Below are 22,053 nucleotides of genomic sequence, written 5' to 3' on the forward strand. Positions count from 1 at the left end.
GAGGACTATGTGGCGCACATTATTCTGTATGGAGGACTATGTGTGGCCATTATTCAGTATGGAGGAGTATGTGGGGCCCATTATACTGTGTGGAGGACTATGTGGGACCCATTATTCTGTATGGAGGACTATGTGGGGCCATTATTCTGTATGGAGGAGTATGTGGGGCCCATTATACTGTGTGGAGGACTATGTGGGGCCCATTATGCTGTGCGGAGGACTATGTGGGGCCCATTATTCTGTATGAAGGACTATGTGGGGCCCATTATTCTGTTTGAAGGACTATGTGGGGCCCATTATTCTGTATGAAGGACTATGTGAAGCCCATTATTCTGTATGGAGGACTATGTGGGGCCCATTCTACTGTATGGAGGACTATGTGGGGCCCATTATACTGTGTGGAGGACTATGTGGGGCCCATTATTCTGGATGGGGAGGACTATGTGGGGCCATTATTCTGTATGGAGGACTATGTGGGGCCCATTATACTGTATGGAGGACTATGTGGGGCCCATTATACTGTGTGGAGGACTATGTGGGGCCCATTATTCTGGATGTAGGACTATGTGGGGCCCATTATACTGTATGGAGGACTATGTTGGGCCGATTATACTGTGTGGAGGACTTTGTGGGTTCCATTATACTGTATGGAGGACTATGTGTGGCCAGTATTCTGTATGGAGGACTATGTGTGGCCCATTATTCTGTATGGAGGACTATGTGTGGCCATTATTCTGTATGGAGGACTATGTGGATCCATTATTCTGTATAGAGGACTATGTGGGGCCCATTATACTGTGTGGAGGACTTTGTGGGGCCCATTATTCTGTATGGAGGACTATGTGTGGCCCATTATTCTGTATGGAGGACTATGTGTGGCCATTATTCTGTATGGAGGACTATGTGGATCCATTATTCTGTATAGAGGACTATGTGGGGCCCATTATACTGTGTGGAGGACTTTGTGGGGCCCATTATTCTGTATGAAGGACTATGTGGAGCCCATTATTCTGTATGGAGGACTATGTGGGGCCCATTCTACTGTATGGAGGACTATGTGGGGCCCATTTTACTGTGTGGAGGACTATGTGGGGCCCATTATTCTGTATGGAGGACTATGTGGGGCCCATTATACTGTGTGGAGGACTATGTGGGGCCATTATTCTGTACGGAGGACTATATGTGGCAATTATTCTGTATGGAGGACTAGGTGGAGCTATTATTCTGTATGGAGGACTATGTGGGGCCCATTATACTGTATGGGGGACTATGTGAAGCCCATTATACTGTATGGAGCACTATGTGGGGCTCATTATTCTGTATGAAGGACTATGTGGGCCCATTATTTTGTATGGAGCACTATGTGAGGCCCATTATACCGTATGGAGGACTATGTGGGGCCATTATTCTGTATGGAGGACTATGTGGGGCCATTATACTGTATGGGGGACTATGTGTGGCCCATTATTCTGTATGGAGGACTATGTGGGGCCATTATTCTGTATGGAGGACTATGTGGGGCCATTATACTGTATGGGGGACTATGTGTGGCCCATTATTCTGTATGGAGGACTATGTGGGGCCCATTATACTGTATGGAGGACTATGTGAAGCCAATTATACTGTATAAAGCACTATGTGGAGCCATTATTTTGTATGGAGGACTGTGTGGGGCCCATTATTCTGTATGGAGGACTATGTAGTGCCATTATTCTGTATGGAGGACTATGTGGGACCATAATACTGTATGGAGGACTATGTGGGGCCCATTATTCTGTATGGAGGACTGTGTGGGGCCCATTATACTGATTAGCCCGCAACTTTGTCTAAGTTTTTCATTTTGGCTCTCTGTGTGTTTAAGTTTGACATCCCTGCTCTAAGGGAAGGATTAAAATCCACTGCACCATTTATAAGGTAGGATATCTACCTTATACTCTTTGCAGTGTGCCAGGCTCCAGGAGATGTGTCAGTGAGCATCACAATTCCCATAGCTCTGCACTAACATTTCTTCGGCTGTTTAAGGAAATCCCTGTTCTAGTCGGGTACATAAACCATAAGCTTGTTACCGCCATGAAATCTATCACGTATCAGTCTTACTCCACACATTCCAACTTTGTTTTCTACTTATCTGTATTTCTTCCTTCCCATCTTAGCTCCCAGTCCTTGGATATCTTCTATAACACTGTGTTGCATGGGTGGCTTGTCCATGTTCTGCTCTTTACGTCTAATTCAGATGTTTGTGTGTCACATACTTGTTCTATCCATTATTTTCACTGATAGAACACGTAACCATTATACTTTATACCGCTTTTCACATGTCCATATTTTTTAGCAAACTAAGTGGTTTGTAAAAAATAACAGGATAAAAATTATCCATACTACTCTATGGGTCCGAAAAAATCACTAACAGCACAAGAATGCCATCAGTGTGCAGCCCGTGTACTGTCTGTGATTAACATTTTAATAATTAGGCCACGTTCACACTTTCAGTATTTGGTCAGTATTTTACATCAGTATTTGTAAGCCAAAACCAGGAGTGGGTGATAAATACAGAAGTGGGGACGTGTTTCTATTATACTTTTCCTCTGATTGTTCCACTTTTGATTTTGGCTTGCAAATGCTGATGTGAAATACTGACCAAATAGTGAACGTGTGAACGTGGCCCCACTATTAGTATTTGCTCAGTATTCGGTCAGTATTTTTCCTCAGGAGTGGGAGCCAAAACCAGGTGAGGAACAATCAGAGAAAAGGTATAATAAAAACAAGTCACCAATTCTGTATTTATCACCCACTCCTGATTTTGGCTCCCACTCCAGAGAAAAAATACTGACCGAATACTGACCAAATACTGATAGTGGGGCCGTGGCCTTAGGAGAAGATTCATAAGTAATTTTTTTTTTCATCCATCACTGATGAAACACTGAGAAAAAATCTGATCCTGAACCAAACACTGAAGAAACACTGATGGTAAAAAACTGACACACTGACCAAAAACTGATGAAAATTGGGTCCGAAACACTGATGAAACTCAAACTTTTTTATGTGTGTGTTAAAAATCATGGCCATCTAAATGAAGCCCTTTATGAATACCTCTCTATGACCATCAGTATGAGACTGGACTTTCTGATTAAAGAGGCAGAAAATGACATGAGAGAGGCAGACAGGAGGACGCCATCTAGAGCAGTACAGGGCATCACACAGCAGCTAACTGCAATCCTGTGTGCCCTGTGCAGCAATTATTCTACGTTTTAGTTAGATTCTTTTCATAATACATTTTGCCTTTGGATGAACATCATATACAAATTAAATGACAACTTGCACTGTTTTCATTACTTGGGAAACTTGAGGAATTTACACTTAGCTTTAACATGTCTTGCATTCAAATTACAAAATGCAGCTCCTATTTTACTTTCTTCGAGTTATTTTACGCCATTGTTGACTACTTTGGTGCCATTTTTTTACCCAAACCAAAAATGGAACCAAAAAGAAAAAAAATGATCCTTAAAAACAGGCCCAGGTTTGGTTAATAAAACAATAATCTATTCTCATCTTCTGGACAAGCGCTGCTTCTCCGCACTCACTACTGTGTCTGATGCCGGTCTTGGGGTATCAACATCTAGAGGGGGCTGCAACGCTCACATTTCATCAGTGCTGGCTTTTTCCACTAGGAATGTGAAGACTCCAACCAACCAGGGGTCGCTGATTGGCTGCAGCTGGAATGTGTCACCCCCCCCCCCCCCCCCCGGATGTTGATGCCCTGAGATTAGCAGGAGATCAATGTCAGACGGGGAGAATAAGTGTAGCCTTTTTTTTCATTGTATCAAGGTGAAATAGCCAGCTCACCATAGATAGATAATTGGGACTCAGAACCTTGCCACCGTCCTGGCAAACCTTGTAAATCCAAAGAAAAAACATCCATACCACCAACACATTTCTGCCATTAATTGCCCACTTGATGGCAGAAACGCATTGGTGGTATGGATGTTTTGGTGGATTTGTTGTTCCTGTTTTAAACATTTTGGAACGAAGAATTGAAGAAATTTTAATACACATTTGTTGAGCTGGATCATTTGTTTCTGTGTTTTTTTTTTTTTTACGCCGCCCTTGGCCCATTCAGAATACATTTTATCATTGGGGAATACCCCTTAAACATTGAATAAGGTATAAGGAGTAATATCACTTGACATCCTCACTTTTTGCTGCTGTGCCGCCAATCCACCATATTTGGATGAGAATCAAATGTGCAATCAAGGACAAAGATATGATTTTGTCGTTCACCATTCGATCACTTCACGTATTTATATCGGCAATGTTTAGGTTGTGTATCAGTCCCCAAAGGACAAATAATGGTGCTAAACAGCAGAATCAGGGACCAAACTACTCATAGAAGACCAGGTAGACATGAGCGTATTGCATGGTCTGCATATGGACCAGAATTCCTGGTCCCGTGGTAGGTTTCCCAACCTAAAATTACCGCCTAATATGTGTTTATGAGGACGCGAGTTTGGGTCGGGAGATCCGCAGTCCATATGACTCGCCCCCTGGGCCGTGGGGCACGCGGATCCGGGCGATAGGGAGACGCTGGGAGTAGTAGTGGCGGCCCGGTCCCGCGGCTCAGGGTGGTCAGACCAATGGTAGTCTGCTACGTGCTTCAGATAATGTCCGACTACGCCACCCGTGGATTGCGGTTATTAGGAACCGCCGCTGCAAGGCAGTCCGCTGGGGCTGATGATGGGTGCAGCTGAGGTGATGTGACTCCCCACGGGAAGAGTGCAGCCCCAGGGCAGTGTAGTGGATGGTGGGAGTGATGGTAGTGCGAGTCCCGGTGCTGATAGTGCTGGAGGCGCGAAGGAGCACACAGACAACAAGTTACAGTCCAGGGTCTTTACTCACAGTTCGTTTGTTCCGGGTCACTTCTGTCAGCAGTGACCGCCAGAGCCGTGCTGCGTCCACCAGGTGAGGGGCTCGGTCAACTCCCAGGCAGCTCAGGAGCATGGCACAGGACCCCCTTTTATCCTTTCTCTGGCCTGCCTCACCAGTGACCCACTTTTGTCCAGCTGCCGCGGACCTGTGCGGTTAAACGTGGGCCCCGTCCTCCGCTGTCCTATATGGTGCCTTCCTAGCAGGTTTGATGAGGTGTCGCACCAATAGATGATCACGACGACCGGTCTTTGGCTGAGGGTTGTTTCTCCTCCACCAACTTGGGATCCGGTACCCTTAATCTGCCTGACCCTGCACCCTGGATTCTCGTGGGTTCTTAGGGTCCCTTCCACCTTCTTGTTCCTGAGCCCTTCTGTTTCTCTGTCTCTGCTTCTTTGCAGTTCCCGTTCTGTTCCTTTCTGTTCCTTTCTCTTGGAGTTGAGATGAGCCAGAATCTCAGCTCCCCTTCACCTCCTCCTCGGCCTCTCGCTAGGCCCTCCTGGAGTAGAGCTCCTACAGAGCCTCTACTCCCTGTCTTCTCCTCTGGCTGAACTGACCCAGAACTAAGATGGTGCCCACCTTTTATACCTCCCTCTAGCCATGAGCCCAGGTGACCAGCAACCAATGGGCTCCTACCTACGCTCAGAAACCGCCCCCTATCTGCCCCTGCAGCACTGGGTGTTCCACCCCTCCCTCCCCACTCCAGCAGGGACATGGTCGGTCGTGCCTGCACTTATGTCTAGTGGGAGCACCGTTGAGCTGTCCCTCGGAAATGGGGTGTGTGTGCTGCATGCAGCTAACTGAGCCCTGGTCCATACTCCATCCTTACCCGGGAGTGGAATATCACACCTCTGGCAGAGGTGCAATACCCCTGTAGCGGCCGAACCCTCGGGGCGCTACATTCCCCCCTGGTAAAGCACAGCACGTCCTCGGGCTGGAAAAGAGCAAAAACAGATAATTATAGGACATGCAAAAACTTTTTCAATAACTTTTCACATCAGAAAACAGGTAACATGGTTCAATTCCCTTTATGGGAAACACTCCTCTTCTCTTGCCACTACCACAAAACACTTTGCTAATGCCTCTGGAACTCTTTTGTCATATAAAACATCTTGTAAAACATTTGCATTATCACCTAGCAGCATATAAAACTTTCTCATGTAACACATTTTTAAGTAAAGCACATTCTTGGATTCTTGGATCATGGCCGCGGTGCAACTTGCGACCAGGTAAAGGTGCAACAGTCCAGTAAATCTTGAGGTAGACGTTGCGGTTTTTGTATAAAACCAGTAGGGGGCGCTTTAGGAAGCGCAACTATATACAAGGGGTTGACCGCTCTCAGTCCTCGGCCAGTTTTGGGAAGGGAATGGCTGCTCACAGTCCTCAGCCTGGTAGGGGATGAGGGGCACACAGGTAACAGTTCAATCTTTGTCCCAACGGGGACCACACTTTCCAGACGGGAACAGTCCCAAAAACAGTTCTGATACCCTGACGGGTAACTATGTACACGGGTACTTTGCTACTTACTAGTAGCGGTGTCCTCCATATGCTCCTTCCTCCTCATATGGCTCTTCAGACCCGTCCGGGTCCTCTTGGCTCTCCTCATAGCCGCGGTATTGTAGCTCCTCCTCGGTGAGCCGATGGACGTGTAGGGCGTATGGTCCTTTTGCACCTACGTGGCGGGTAAAGGCGACCACATCACCAGGGTACAGGTCACGGCCACGATGTCCCTCCGGTAGATGACTCTCCACGTCCCTGCGGGTCACAAAGACGTCGCCTGCGGTTTCTGGGCCCCTGATGAAGCCCCAGCCGTTCTCCATGTGGAACTTGACTACGGTCCCGGTGATTCGGGGACCACGGGCTGCTTGGGGGTCTTGGCGGGCCTTGCGCTTTTGTTCAGCACTCTGGGCTTGGAGCCGTTCCTCCCTGACGCGCCTCTCTCGTCGCTCCCGCTCAAAGGTCGCCAGTTGCTGGTGACAGGCCTCCAGACGACGGACCGCGTCTGCCCGGGTCTCTTGAGAGAACCCCATCAAGTTCTCGCCGGTGGAGTCCCACGCAAATTGGACGTCTTCTAGTGTGGGGTAGGGTGACCTCGACGGGTTCAGGAGCCGGTATCAGAGGCTCGCGTGGGGGCTGGGCCTTCCATGGCTGATTGCCGGTCACTTCAGCCGGCCACTCCAGCGGCAGTCCATCCGGACCGGTGTGATGGGCAAACAGGTCCACGCCCAGCGATGGTATAGTGGGGGGACCTGATCTGGGAGCAGCGCCCGGGGGCACTCGGCCTTGCGACCAGGCCGGGGGTCTTGTGGCTGCGCTAGGTGGCAGTCCCATCCGGGACAGGGGCGCAGGCTTGGCGATGGCGCCCGGGTCATCCAGGCCTTGCGACCGGGCCGATGATGCTTCCTGCTTTACGGCGCCCGGGGTCAAGGGGCGTGGCGCTGGGCGGGGTGTGGCCGCGGCGCTCGCCGCTTGAGGCCTAGCCGGGAGCAGTGGCGGCGCGGCAACAGGTGCGGTGAGTGGGGCTTCTCGTGCTGCGACAGGAGGCTGGGGCAGGCTTGCGGGTGCTGGGCTTGGGGTGGTGACGTCCCCTTCACTTGCCTCAGTCCTCGTGGCTCCCTCCGCGGCGTCGCCTCCGGTCCTCTCTCCTCCTGCGCCGTCCTCAGAGGCAGGCAAACCCCGGGGTGCGGCTGAGGCCTGTCGCTGGTGGGTCTCGGCCTGCCGGGCCAGTTCCTCTCTCCACTCGGTGAGTGCACTCCGCTGCGCCCGGACCATCCTCCGCTCCAGGTCCTCCAGTGCAGCTTGAGCACGCTCCGGATCTCTGGGGAGCTGCGCCAGGACTTCTGCTAGGCTGCAGAGCGGTTCGGCCTGCAGCAGGCTTCGGGCCAGGAGGCTGGTGCTGCTCAGGGCGTCCATTCCCGGGTGCGGTCTGTCTGGACTGATCCAGACCACCCCCTGCCCCGCAGTTTTCTTTCCTATCCGCCCCCATGGGGGGTGGTCCTGGGGCATTCTGCTGACAATCACTCTCAGGGGCAGCCCCCCCACGTTGACGGACATTTCCACAGCAGTGCTCATGGTTGTTGGGGGCGGGCTTCCTCTTTGGCGCCATTCTGGGACCCGGCCCACGATGGGAGGCAGCCTCCTGTGGTCTTTTGGCGCGCACATTATGGCGCTCGTTCTTCTGAGGCGGGCGCCATCTTTAGTACCGTGAAACAGTCTCTTTTCAGGCGCGCAGTACCCATGGTTAGCGGGCACGAAATCCTGCCGACTACGCCAAGGCTGACTCGCCCCCTGGGCCGTGGGGCACGCGGATCCGGGCGATAGGGAGACGCTGGGAGTAGTAGTGGCGGCCTGGTCCCGCGGCTCAGGGTGGTCAGACCAATGGTAGTCTGCTACGTGCTTCAGATAATGTCCGACTACGCCACCCGTGGATTGCGGTTATTAGGAACCGCCGCTGCAAGGCAGTCCGCTGGGGCTGATGATGGGTGCAGCTGAGGTGATGTGACTCCCCACGGGAAGAGTGCAGCCCCAGGGCAGTGTAGTGGATGGTGGGAGTGATGGTAGTGCGAGTCCCGGTGCTGATAGTGCTGGAGGCGCGAAGGAGCACACAGACAACAAGTTACAGTCCAGGGTCTTTACTCACAGTTCGTTTGTTCCGGGTCACTTCTGTCAGCAGTGACCGCCCGAGCCGTGCTGCGTCCACCAGGTGAGGGGCTCGGTCAACTCCCAGGCAGCTCAGGAGCATGGCACAGGACCCCCTTTTATCCTTTCTCTGGCCTGCCTCACCAGTGACCCACTTTTGTCCAGCTGCCGCGGACCTGTGCGGTTAAACGTGGGCCCCGTCCTCCGCTGTCCTATATGGTGCCTTCCTAGCAGGTTTGATGAGGTGTCGCACCAATAGATGATCACGACGACCGGTCTTTGGCTGAGGGTTGTTTCTCCTCCACCAACTTGGGATCCGGTACCCTTAATCTGCCTGACCCTGCACCCTGGATTCTCGTGGGTTCTTAGGGTCCCTTCCACCTTCTTGTTCCTGAGCCCTTCTGTTTCTCTGTCTCTCCTTCTTTGCAGTTCCTGTTCTGTTCCTTTCTCTTGGAGCTGAGATGAGCCAGAATCTCAGCTCCCCTTCACCTCCTCCTCGGCCTCTCGCTAGGCCCTCCTGGAGTAGAGCTCCTACAGAGCCTCTACTCCCTGTCTTCTCCTCTGGCTGAACTGACCCAGAACTAAGATGGTGCCCACCTTTTATACCTCCCTCTAGCCATGAGCCCAGGTGACCAGCAACCAATGGGCTCCTACCTACGCTCAGAAACCGCCCCCTATCTGCCCCTACAGCACTGGGTGTTCCACCCCTCCCTCCCCACTCCAGCAGGGACATGGTCGGTCGTGCCTGCACTTATGTCTAGTGGGAGCACCGTTGAGCTGTCCCTCGGAAATGGGGTGTGTGTGCTGCATGCAGCTAACTGAGCCCTGGTCCATACTCCATCCTTACCCGGGAGTGGAATATCACACCTCTGGCAGAGGTGCAATACCCCTGTAGCGGCCGAACCCTCGGGGCGCTACACATATATCGGCCGTAAAATACGCTTCTAAACACAAACACAATTATCTAGGAGTCTTAAAAAGCATAGGTAAAAAAAAGACGGCATCAAGTATCTGTTAGTGTTTTTCCTACAAGTCAAAACTTGTAGTAAATAAGATGCATCCTAAGGACCACATTCTTCAAGGAACGCAGGGAAGTATAACAGAAATGTCATCGCATACATCATACTCCCACGTGATACAAAATTCTGAAAGAAGCCATGACAGAGGATTATGTGATACTATAAACACAAGAATAAAAATCTGGCAACACAAGTCCGTCCAGGGTTATGGATCTTGCGTACTTCGGCTGTGTCTTTTGACCAAAATATGTTTATGGAACAATATCTTAAATCAGTTGATGGAATAGTACTCAGCGTGCCTTCATAGCACACGTCATTTTCTGCCACAGTGACTCAGATATATTAGGAGATAAATACAGTACACTCTTCTGTAATCAGGATTAGTAATGCTAGTAATAGTAAAAGGTAGTAGTATACACATAATAAAATAATTCTCTTTTATAAGGATATTCTTAACAAATTGCAGCTTAAAGCTAGAATATTTTCCTACTTGCTGATCAATGAGGTCCTAGTGGTTAGTCCAGTAGACTGCTGGAAGGAAGTAGAGCACCGTGGCTCCTTATGAATATTTTCCTGTCCTCCAGGTGCTATTTAGGCATAGGTCATCAATGTGTGATCTGTCGGGGTCCAACACCAGGCACCACCGCCGATGAGCTGTTCTCGGTGGCCAGAACTGCTGGGTTGCAGAGCTGCTCCATGTTCTGGTAGTGGCCTCGGCAGGGTACTACACATCCATCTCCTATTCAAATCAATAGGAGGCAGGTGTGCAGTACCCTGCCGCGGCCACTACCAGAAGATGGAGCAGCTCCGCAATTGAGCAGTTCCGGCCGGTGGCCACCGCCGCCACCGAGAATAGCTGATTGGCGGGGGTGCCGGGTGTCGGACCCCGATCGATCAGACATTGATGACCAATCCTTAGGATAGCTCATCAGTGAAAAAGTAGAGGACAACCTCTTTAAACATTACTTCAATTGCAGCTCACATGATGTAGTTTACATTATATATTGCTCTATATGCAACAAAATATACGTGGGTTACGCCTCCTGTAATTTAAAAGGTCGAATTTCAGAACATCTCACTGGCATAACTAGCACAACTACCAATAACCACAATACTCATCTATCTCATGCATCCAGGTTTTTAATCACTTACCACCATAGAAACACGTCTTCATTACAGGTTCTTGGCATAAAGAAATATAATAGATCCAATAGGGGAGGAGACCAGAGGAGACTGCTCCTCACTCGTGAAGCGTTTTGGATCTGTAACTTAGGTACGCGGGTTCCCAATGGTTTAAACACTCGTAGGCAAATCATGTTTCATTAATGATATTAATTGACTTCATATTTATCTTGTTATATTTATTTTCCTTATCCGATTTACAGTTGCTTATTTTATTTCGTTGTTCTGATCCTTTTCACTTATGATAGCTTTGAATATCACTTGACTTTCCGTCACGTGTGGGCCACATGATTTGTCTGTCACTTGTGTCTAAATGACAGGTTGTCTATCAGATCGGAGAGACCTCACAAGCTTTAGCTCTGATAAAGGTGCAGGTTAATGTCTGAAACGCGTAGCTGCTTTGTGGAATCCATGTGAAATTATGTTTTTAATTTTTCTACAATAACGTCTTCAATTTTAACTGGAGCTGGAAAATTACGTTATTCTTGGATTTTCACTTTTTGGCCAGAACGGATTTATGTGCTCCTATACTAGAGGATCCAACACTCGTGAGTTGGTTGCAATTTTCGTTCTATTTGCACATACTCTTAGGGTGCCTTTACATGTTTCTATAATGTCTACAATTTTTACAACTGGTCTTGAAAAAAACTGGTTAAGGTGTCTTCACATACGACAATTCCTCAATCTGCCGTCTAAAGTGTCCATGTACAAGTATTTACACAATAAAACTATTGCCAGCAACTATCGAGATCTGTCTGCTTGTACACATTACCAAAGTTTGAAAAGTTTACTTTATATCGCAATGTGATTCCTAGTGATGTATCCGAGTTCTTTATTTCTTACATTTACCTGTCAGTATTATAAGAGTTTTTATTTTTCACTTTTCAGGATCTCAGCTCCTTTGCTATGCCCTTTCTGGATGGAGACTTGGACAGTTCAGAGAAAAATGCTTCTCGTAAGGTATTTATACAATCAGTCCTAAAAAAATTGTAATAAAAAAACTTTTGGCACTTGCTGACTGTTTTCCCTTATAAATTGGTTTTTATAACAATATACATTACCTGGAAAAGGAAAGAGTTTCTCTGGGTACACAACATACCATAATACAATGGATGTGCTCCGGCTTGGCATTTCCTTGTTTAGTTGGCACTGGTTTTATGAAGTGCAACAAAATCAAGCCACACACTAGGAAGAAACAGCATACAGTATATCAACTATTGTAAAAAAATATGTTAATGTGTTTGGAAGATGCATCTGTTTAGTTTCTGAGCTATGAACAACATTTCTGAGTTTCCCTTTTATTTGAATATCAGACTGCTGTATTATACTAGCATTATACTGTAATACTATATTTATATATATTATAGTAGTAGTATTCTAGTATTGCAATATTGTTTTTAAAAAATAAATTCTCCAGCTAAAATATATACACAGCACAGCTCTACAGGGGCTGTTCAAGACACGTAGATTCAAAGATCAGCATAAAGAGAATGCAAATGTTTTACGTTGCCCCATTCGACCTGTAATTACATGTAACATAGAGTATCGGTTTTTGCTTAGTGTTCCTTAAAATTAAACTTCTCATCTGGTTCAAAACTAATAAAATCCTTCTCTGCAGAGCCCATCATATTCATGTATTACTCAGACAGGCAATCGATTTCAGTGTGTAATGTTTCATTTAACCTGTGGAGGCACTGTAGGGAAATGGAGTATTTTTTACTGGTTTCCTGTGCAGTTTTTTATTGATTGCTGACGATGCAGCGAAACATCATCTGATCAGCTGTTTTGCCGAGGGATCTTTTTAAAAAAAAAAGTTTGGTCACTACACTACACCCTACATCTGCTAGAAATATTGTTTCATCATTAAACGGAACCTTAAAGGAGAGTTATGCTGCCCGAATCACAAACGGCATGAATCAGACACTGGCTATGTTATTATTTGGACGTTTCAGAGAAAACATACTTTTAAGAACCTGGCAGGGGGCTACGCGTCTCAGATGACTAGTCCATGGAAGGTCCCTTGTGGCTATGCCCCACCTCATTCTGCTAGACTGACCGGCTTCTCCCTATGTGTCTATAAATAGAGACCTGTCAGTCTTGGGGAACAGGGCGGGGAGAAGCTGGACGGGGGACCGGCCTTGGGCTAGTCATTCAAGACACATAGTCCTCGACCAGCTGTTCAAATTTTGTTTTCTCTGAAACTCTACAGCATTTCAAATCATGCACACAGTCAGTGTCTAATTCTTGCTACTCGTGATTATTGTGTATAGAACATTTTATCTTTTTATCCCAATTTGATATTTTGTTTTGCCTTCATTAGACAGAAGAACCCTGCAGTACGGGGAGCCCTTCAAAAAGCTTTTTCCCAAGAGCTCTACAAAATCGACCATCTAGTCCATTATCTGCACCAGTAAAATCAAAATACAGCCCTGGATCCCCAAAAACTGTGTTTCCGTTCCCACACCAGGACTCACCTCCTCGATCACCTCGGCGTATGAGCTTTAGCGGCATATTCAGATCCTCTTCCAAAGACTCTACATCCTCCAACTCTAACCAATCTACCTCACCTGGCGGCATTAAGTTCTTTACGCGATCAAGAAAAGGTAAGTTGGCAAAATGATCCTCAAGCTTGTTATGCAAAGTCTTTTAATAATTTTTGTAGAAAATTTACGTAGACGTGAAGTGTAAGAGGCACTTGATTTCTGTTGTTTTGTATAAAGACGTTGGACTGAGGCGTAACTGCAAACTTTGTAAGCCTTGGTGCAACTTTGCTTCTCCTATAGTTACACCCCTGAAGCTGTGCCCATGGATGGGAGGTATGCAAGAAGGCAGACGTGTAAAAATACAAAAAGCTATTTATGTAATTGCCTGATTTATTTTTTACATTTGCCCTAAAGGAGGAGGGATGTATAAATAGAACTGTGTGATGGAGCTGCCAATAATAGATGCCGGGGGCGAGTAACTTTGCTAGCCGGATGTTTTCTTCGGCTTCTGCTTGGTCAGCTGCTCTTTACAGCAATAGAAATAAAACATATAACTAAATCCTAATATCGTCCTCAATGGGATGAAATGGGGAATGTTCATACAGCACATTCCTGACGGCCTATTTATACTTAGGAGGATGAAAACAGTCACTCGTAGACTAGGTAGGAGTGGGCTGCCTCCTGTATGACAGGCGCTGTGCACTGATATATTACGCTGCCACAAAAAAATCTAAAATTGGAAGGAAGGTTAACTGTATGCTCTCCACGTTGGAGATTGCGACAGTTTCCTTTTTGTTGGCTACCAGTTTCTATGTTGCGGATAAATATGGTTGTAGATGTACATATGGGCCGTTCTTGTGTTCCTGCATTGCAAGTTGTCCAAATAATGGATTGTGTTGCTCTGTGGCATTGCATATATGGTCTGCGTTGCTTGACTGTTGAATGTACAGTTTGCACAATAAATTGAGTAATCCCTAATTTAAAGGTGCAAAGAGAGAAGAGTAATTTCAGAAGGTTTTGCGAATCACCTGGAGTGCTGAGGTGAACGACTCAAGGGGTGCAGTGATGTCGTTCTGCCAGCAAGAAATCTGACTCAACGACCAATCAGACTTGGATGTAGGTAGCTTGACCATGGAGGAGACTGCAATGGTGTAGGCTGACAGCATCACTGGTTGGGTGCAGTTCTGGTAGGAGCATCTGCTATGGCTCGGAAAATTTTGTCAGCCCGGATGGAACTTGGAAGGAGAGACCAAGGAGCTGAGCTTAAAGCAGATACTGTATAGCATTAGATTTGGCAATACAAACTTAACAGATTTAATATCTTATTACTTTGAAAATTCAAGTCAGAGTAGCTCTTTAATGTTCATATTGAAGGGATGTTCCCGCACGGTCCTCTTCTGCATCATGAGGTGAGCGAGACCAGTGATGTCACATTTACCTGATATGTGGACGAATACCGGAGTGGCAGATATCGTCCACCTGTCCTATTCCAATGACTTTCCGTCATGAACCTATCCTTGATCTCACAGGCCTCATTCACCTCTCGATGAGCTTGTGAGTGGAGCTGGAATACCCCTTTAAGATAAGCATTTTATGAAACCAACAAGAGTTGGACTCAGGAATTACTTATTTTAATATTAGGAAAGCTTTCAAAATAAATTATACAGTTCCAACATTGAGTCTTACAATAAATGCCTCATCAGGTCTATGAGACCGATCGAATAATGGGAAGGCTTTTAGTGGGACTGTTTCGTTTTTTAACATGCACCATCTTTATTTGTGTTGAGATGGAGTGTAAGTCTGGTTACCTGGGAAGTAGCCAGATAGTATCATTTGTGCAACAGGACAGTGACCGTGACCCAAAACACATCTTCAGGTTATGTAAGGGCTACGTGACCAAGTAGGAGAGGGATGGAGGGCTACACCAGATGGTATGGCTTCCACAATCACCCGACCTCTACCTAATAGGAATGGTTGTGGGATGAGTTGGACGAAGGCAAAGCAGCCAACAAGTGTTCAGCGCCTCTGAGTAAGCCTTCAAGTCTGTTGGAAAGCCATTCTAGGTGACTACCTGATGAAAATGCTTGAGAGAAAGCCAAAGGTGTGTAAACATGTCATCAGAGTAAAGTGGGTACTTTGAAGAATCTAAAGTTTAACACAATTTCTGCTTTGTTTCACATGTGTTTCTATGTTTCCGTATGTATCCTTTTATGGTTTTGCTGCCTTTAGTCTGAATCTACAATGTGCACATTGCAATAAGAACAAGGAAAACCGTTGCATAAACAGATCTTTCCAAAATTTGACTGGTATTGTATGTCCCTAGGGGAATTCACAAAGTCATCATGAGGTGCAATAAATACAGTGGGTGTATGCTCATAGCCCAGAGGATATATTGATAAAATCTACTTAATTAGGGGGTACGTGTAGAAGAAAAGGATCCAGTTCCACGGAACTCACAAATCTTGAACTTTATTAGGTGTGAACAGAGTACAAATCCGGTGCAGGTAGATTAAAATATCATGATAACAGAATAAGATAAAATCAACCCGTTTCAGGTAGTCGAAGCTTTAGTCATTATGTCATATGTGTGAAAGAGTCAGGGTTATATACATTTTGAGTATCCGGTCTGCACACATGGTACTTGATTGGCAAATTAACCCTTTCCCACTCTAAGGTGTAGCCTTTGCATATACACTTTGAAAAACCCACTCTAGTCATAGAATGTCAAGTGGAATAAAAGTGATAAAATACGATACATGGAATTTGTGAACGACTAGATGAATGGTGCAAAGATGGAATATATAGTTGCTGAACCATCATTAGTACCATACAAAATATTTATGATATGTGGAGGTTTAATTCATACTACTAGATTGACATTAATAGTCTTAGGGTATGTGCCCACGATGCAGAAAATTTCTGCAGCGTTTCTGCATGTTCTTGGCAGTCAAAAACGCTTGCGGATTTTACACGCGTTTTTACATGCGGATGGGACTTGCGTTTTTCAAATGCATTGGGACCTCAAATCCGCATGCAGAAACGCACAAATAATGGACATGCTTCAGATTTTTCCGCAAGGAAAATCCACTGCGGAAAATTCCGCAGCATGGGCACAGAACATGCAGATTTTCATTGGGGATTATGGGGCACGGATTACTAAGTGTTTTGCAAGCGTTTACGCTGCGGAAATTCCGCAGCAAAGACGCTTGAAAAACGCATAGTGGGCACACAGCCTTATATCATTTATCAGCCAAGCAGATGTGTAATTATTTATTCAATTTCATCATGAATACTGAACTGTCAATAGTAGTGCTGCATAATATCTTTTCTCAGATTGAGTCCCATCAGTTCTCTAGTATTGAGGTTAAAGATCCACCAAGCCTCTCGTTTATTTTACGTTGCTTCTCTATTATCTCCTCTATTACTAATCTGCACCTGTTCAATTGCATGGATTTTTATCCCCGAAATATTGCTTTGATGTTTATCAATAAAATGTTTGGAAGCTTGTTAGATAGTGATGAGCGAGTGTGCTCGTTTAACCTTTTCACCGAGCACGTTCGGGTGCTAAACGAGTATCTTCAGCGTGCTCGTATGTTGTGTTCGAGTCCCTGCGTCTGAATGATCTATGGCTGTTAGACAGCCTTAACACATGTGAGGATTACCTAATAAACAGGCAATCCCTGCATGTATTGAGGCTGTCTAACAGCCATAAATCAAGCAGAGGCAAGGACTCGAACATAATATACGAGCACGCCAAAGATACTCAGTTAGCACCCGAGCATGCTTGGTGACAGGGTTAAACGAGCACACTTGATCATCACTATTGGGAGATTGTATATATTGTGGATGCGCTCCCTAATGCGGGTTTTCAGTTGACGCGTAGTGCGTCCTACATATTTTAAATCGTATTGGCAGCACTCTGTGACAGAGGTCACGTTGTTCACTTGACAATTCACAAATGTTTTAATCGGGTATTCAGGATCATTTGTAGAATTGTGAAAACTTTGGCATTTTTTTTTACATATGATCACATATTACATGATTTAATGCCACATTTGAAAAAACGGTGATAGATGACCAGCTCTTCCTATTCGTCGGTTTAGACTTTTTTACTTTACTGGGTGAATGTAACTTGTCTAGGGAGGGTGCTTTTCTTGGGACAATGCGATAGCCAACGTTTTATCATCAACTTCCAGAGAAGAGATTTTTAATGAATAATTTTTTTATAAGTGAGAATTGATTGCTATATTCCAATGATAGTGTAATAGGTGGGTTGGTCCTAGTCTTGCCTTCACTATTATTAGTAATTCTGAATCTTGTTTTTTTTGTCTACAATCCTTTTAGCTTTGGTGAGCATCCACTCTTTATGTCTGCTTCAGTAGGAGGTCTGTGGCTTAAAAATATTTAGAAACATGGTATACGCTCAACATTAACAGCATCAATACAGATCAATATTACAGGTTGAACTGGCCCAGTGGAATACCAGTGTAGTGTCTATTTTCAAGACTTAACCTCTTAATGTCCCATGATGGATATATCCATCATGGAGCATGTCAGGGACTTTGGCATGGACTCAGAAGCAGAGTCCGCGCCACAAAGGACAGATGCCGGCAGCCGCTGCTGTCAACGGCAAGTAGTGATACATTAGCCAGTACGAGGGGAGTATGAGTAGTACACGCTGGCCACCCTTAAAGACCGACCATGGAACAAATGGATGGGCTAATTCGGCTGGTGTGAGATTCCTCTCAATGACCTCTGTTAGGACATATAGAAGGGGGTTGCCGCTGCGGGATAGCCTCTTTAATAACGGTATTTGTTTAGGCTCATTCTCTAATGAGGACAAAGGAAAAAAACATGATTGTGACATAATGACTTCTAGATTAATTAATAATTACTGAAGAGATTATGTGTCTTAGGTATAAATCACAGTGGGACAGAGGTGTCCTGAAGTGCTTGGAAAATAGTCTAGTCTTTTTAATCGGATCTTCTGTTTAATCAGATTCAAGTTGAGTTAATGAAGAATTAGAGCCTCTGAGGGAACAATAATATTAATTAAATAGGGCATTTAGCTTCTTTCACACTCACTAATTAAACCCTTAAAGTGGACCTACACATACAGTCATGGCTGAAAGTGTTGGCACCCTTGAAATTGTTCCAGAAAATTAAGTATTTCTCCCAGACAGTTATTGCAATTACACGTTTTGTTATACACATGTTTATTTCCTTTGTATGTATTAGAACAACACAGAAAAAACAAAGAAAAGAAGGCAAAAATGGGCCAGACAAAACTGTTGGCACCCTCAACTTAATATTTGGTTGCACACCCTTTGGAATAAATAACCGCAATCAATCGCTTCCTATAACATCAATAGGCTTCTTACGCTTCCCAACTGGAATTTTGGACCACTCTCCTTTTGCACACTGCTCCAGGTCTCTCATATGTAAAAGCGCCTTCTCCCAACAGCAATTTTAAGATCTCTCCACACGTGTTAAATTAGATCCGGACTCATTGCTGCCACTTCAGAACTCTCCAGCACTTTGTTTCCATCCATTTCTGGATGCTTCCTGAAGTATGTTTGGGGTCATTTTCCTGCTGGAAGACCCATGACCTAGAACACAAACCCAGCTTTCTGATAGTGGACACTATATTGTGATCCAAAATCCTTTGGTAATCTTGCCTTGCACACAGTCAAGGCACCCAGTGTCAGAGGCAGCAAATCAACCCCAAACCATCTTTGGACCTCCACCATATTTGATTGTAGGTACTGTGTTCTTTTCTTTGTAGGTGTAGTAGTGGAGAAGGAAGTAGTTTCCCTCTGGTACCAAAAAGAGGTTAAAAGCATGTTCCCAAAAGTTAGATTTCTCTGGGCTGCAGTTTAGCACAGTTAAGGAGTTAGCTGTGACATCCCGCCCAGTAGAGGGAGGGGGAACCCAGTGTTACTGTTGAGTACAGGAAGTGAATAGTTCAGTAGTGTATAGTACTTCAGAAAACTGACAGGCTCTATTTCTGGCTGCTAGGATAGACATGGGCCTAGTATCCGAGACAGTGGATCATCAAACAGGAGAATCTCTTCACAAGAGTCCCCTTAGCCGGTCTGGGAACCTCGAGAGAGTTGTCGAGGACCTGGGGGGGGCATATTCTGTCTGCAGAACTGCAGAAGAAGTTAGGACTCAAGGCTAGTATGTGGAGAGAACTAGGATCCGGATATACTATCACTGGTGAGGAAGATTCTATAGGGCTAGAGAACAAAGCATCAGAGATGCTTCACTTAAATTGGGAACCAGGGCTGAAGTTGTATCAAGTACCTGTGGGAAAGATGACAACCCGTTGGGCCTTATCCATTATATCTGCCTGTAAATATTGTAAATACTGACAGTTAACAAGTAAAGTTCCAGTTATCGTTATGAACTTTGTGTCCACTGAATTCATTGCTGCCCTGGTTCCAGAAGAGAAATCCCTGGAGACAGAAGAGACCAGCTGGTCAGAAGTAAGTGGAACGCACCACATACACAGCAGCACATCAGAGGGAGGACACACTTTGTCTGTAGGGTGCCAGAGCGAGCATGGGCCACATATCGCCCATGACCACCTCGCTGGGGCCACTTACATAGGCATCATTCTGTTTTCAGCAGAACAGTAGAATGATGTGCTTTGCCAAAAAGCTCTATCTTGGTCTCATCTGTCCACAAGATGCTTTCCCGGAAGGATTTTGGCTTAGTTACGTACATTTTGACAAACTACAGTATAGCTGTGTGTGCCAGCAATGGGGTCCTCCTGGGTCTCCTGGCATAGCGGACCATCTGGACTATCCTATGCTGCAACCTTTCATACATTTTTCTCTGTTGTCCATGGAGATTAGCTTCAGTGTCATGAGTTGTAAACTTTTTAATTATGTTGCGCACCAAGGACAAAGGAACATCAAGATCTCTGGTGATGGACTTGTAACCTTGATATTGTTGATATTTTTCAACAATTTTGATTCTCATGTCCTCAGACAGTTCTCTTCTCCTCTTTCTGTTCACTATGCTTAGTGTGGCACACACAGACACACAATGTAAAGATTGAGTCAACTTTTCCCCTTTTTATCTGGTTTCAGGTGTGATTTTCATTTTGCCCACACCTGTTACTTGCCACAGGTGAGTTTAAATAAGCTTCACATGCTTGAAACAAAGTTGTTTACCCAAAATTTTGAAAAGGTGTCAACAATTTTGTCTGGCTCATTTTTGGGGTTAAAATGAAAAGGAAATAAACATGTTTAGAACAAAAAACGTGTAATTGAAATAATTTTTGGGGAGAAATACTTCTTTCCTGGAACAATAATTTCAAGGGTTCAAACACTTTCAGGACTGTATGATAGACTGTATAATCATGTGGGGGGGGGTTTTAGGAAAAACCGTAGCACTACTGGATCAGTGGTGCTCAAATAGGATCCATCAGTGCTGGAAATTTTGTGCAGGATAAGGTTGGACATAAAAGTTGGTATAGGCCTCAAAACAATCTTAATGTATGAGGGCCACTGAGCTGGAGCCCAGTAAGCAGACATCTCTCAGGACTCGGGAAGTGGTGGCACAAGAGTGTCAGGAGATATGTTATTAATAAGTTTACTATTTTATAGCAAATAAGCGTTTCTTAAATTAATCTAATTTTGTTATAAAATCAAGGTCCTTGGCAATCTCTTTAAAAGTTTGAAAAAGAGACTGCTAATATTACATTAATACTTATGGACAACTTGAAGCAGATCTTCAATCATTATTATGAATTGTGTACAGAGAGGGGAGAGGATGAGGGAGAGCGAATGGGGAGAATTCACTCCTGTTATCTATCTGTGACCTTAGGGACAGCTTCATGGGTGCAGCCACAGAGGCATTACTAGCTGACACACTTGTTTCTTGTAACTTGTAAACACATAACCCCAGGTTGAGCAGAAAATCTTCTAATTCTTAGTTAGGCTGTGTGCCCACGATGCAGATTTAATGCATTTCTGCGGCTGCATTCCCGCCGCGAAAACGCATTAAAAACACATGTTAAGTTGTCTGCCATGTTTCCCAATGATAATCCGCATGTGCTGTGCACATGCTGCAGAAATTTCCGCTGCGGATTATCATTGCGGAAAAATCCACATCACTACCATTAATTTTGCGGAATCGCTGCGAAGTTGCCGCCATTGACTTGCATTGAACCGCATAACATCCGCATGCATACAAGTATGCATGCGGATGTTATGCGATTCAATGCGCGGATGGTACCCGGGTCTGGAGAAGAGGAGACTCTCCTCCAGACCCGGGTACCATAGTACCTGTAGTTAAAAAAGAATTAAAATAAAATAAAAAGCCATATACTTACCTTCTGATGGCCCCCTGTCTGCTCCCGGCGGTGCTGCTGGCTCTTCGGCTGCTCGTGGTGGTGTAAAAGGACCTTCCATGACGTCATTTAGTCATGTGACAGGTCATGCGACCGCTGACGTCGGTGGTCGCGTGACCTGTCACATGACTAAATGACGTCATGGAAGGTCCTTTTTAGAGCACCGCGAGCCGCCAAAGACACCGGATGCACCGGAGAAGGAGAACGGTGGCCATCGGAAGGTGAGTATAATGTTTGCTTTTATTTTTCAACATTTTATTATTTTTTTTTTTTACTATTGATGCTGCATCGTAACTTGGTCACACAACATAAATCCATGCCGGTTGCATGGATTTATATAGTGTCACCAAGTTGTCAAGCACTTTCCAAGTGATGCTAAAATCGCTTGGAAAAGCGCTTGACAACCCGCATGCGAAATCGCATGTTCAAAACGCTTCGCAAACGCTTC

The 22,053-nt window shown here is 45.5% G+C and overlaps 1 protein-coding gene across 2 annotated transcripts in view; it reads left to right on the plus strand.

The window, feature by feature from the left end:
* Positions 1-22,053, plus strand: part of PRKAG2 (protein kinase AMP-activated non-catalytic subunit gamma 2) — a 389,933-nt gene that overhangs the window by 157,539 nt on the left and 210,341 nt on the right. For both annotated transcript variants that reach the window (XM_073677718.1, XM_073677719.1), the window contains exons 2-3: positions 11,649-11,720; positions 13,081-13,363. In XM_073677718.1, coding sequence (XP_073533819.1) covers positions 11,649-11,720; positions 13,081-13,363 — 355 coding nt within the window. The remainder of the gene's footprint in view (positions 1-11,648; positions 11,721-13,080; positions 13,364-22,053) is intronic.

Source organism: Phyllobates terribilis, unplaced genomic scaffold (genome assembly GCF_046119375.1).
Source record: "Phyllobates terribilis strain yellow unplaced genomic scaffold, ASM4611937v1 Scaffold_4__5_contigs__length_816908805, whole genome shotgun sequence".
Lineage (NCBI taxonomy): Eukaryota > Metazoa > Chordata > Amphibia > Anura > Dendrobatidae > Phyllobates > Phyllobates terribilis.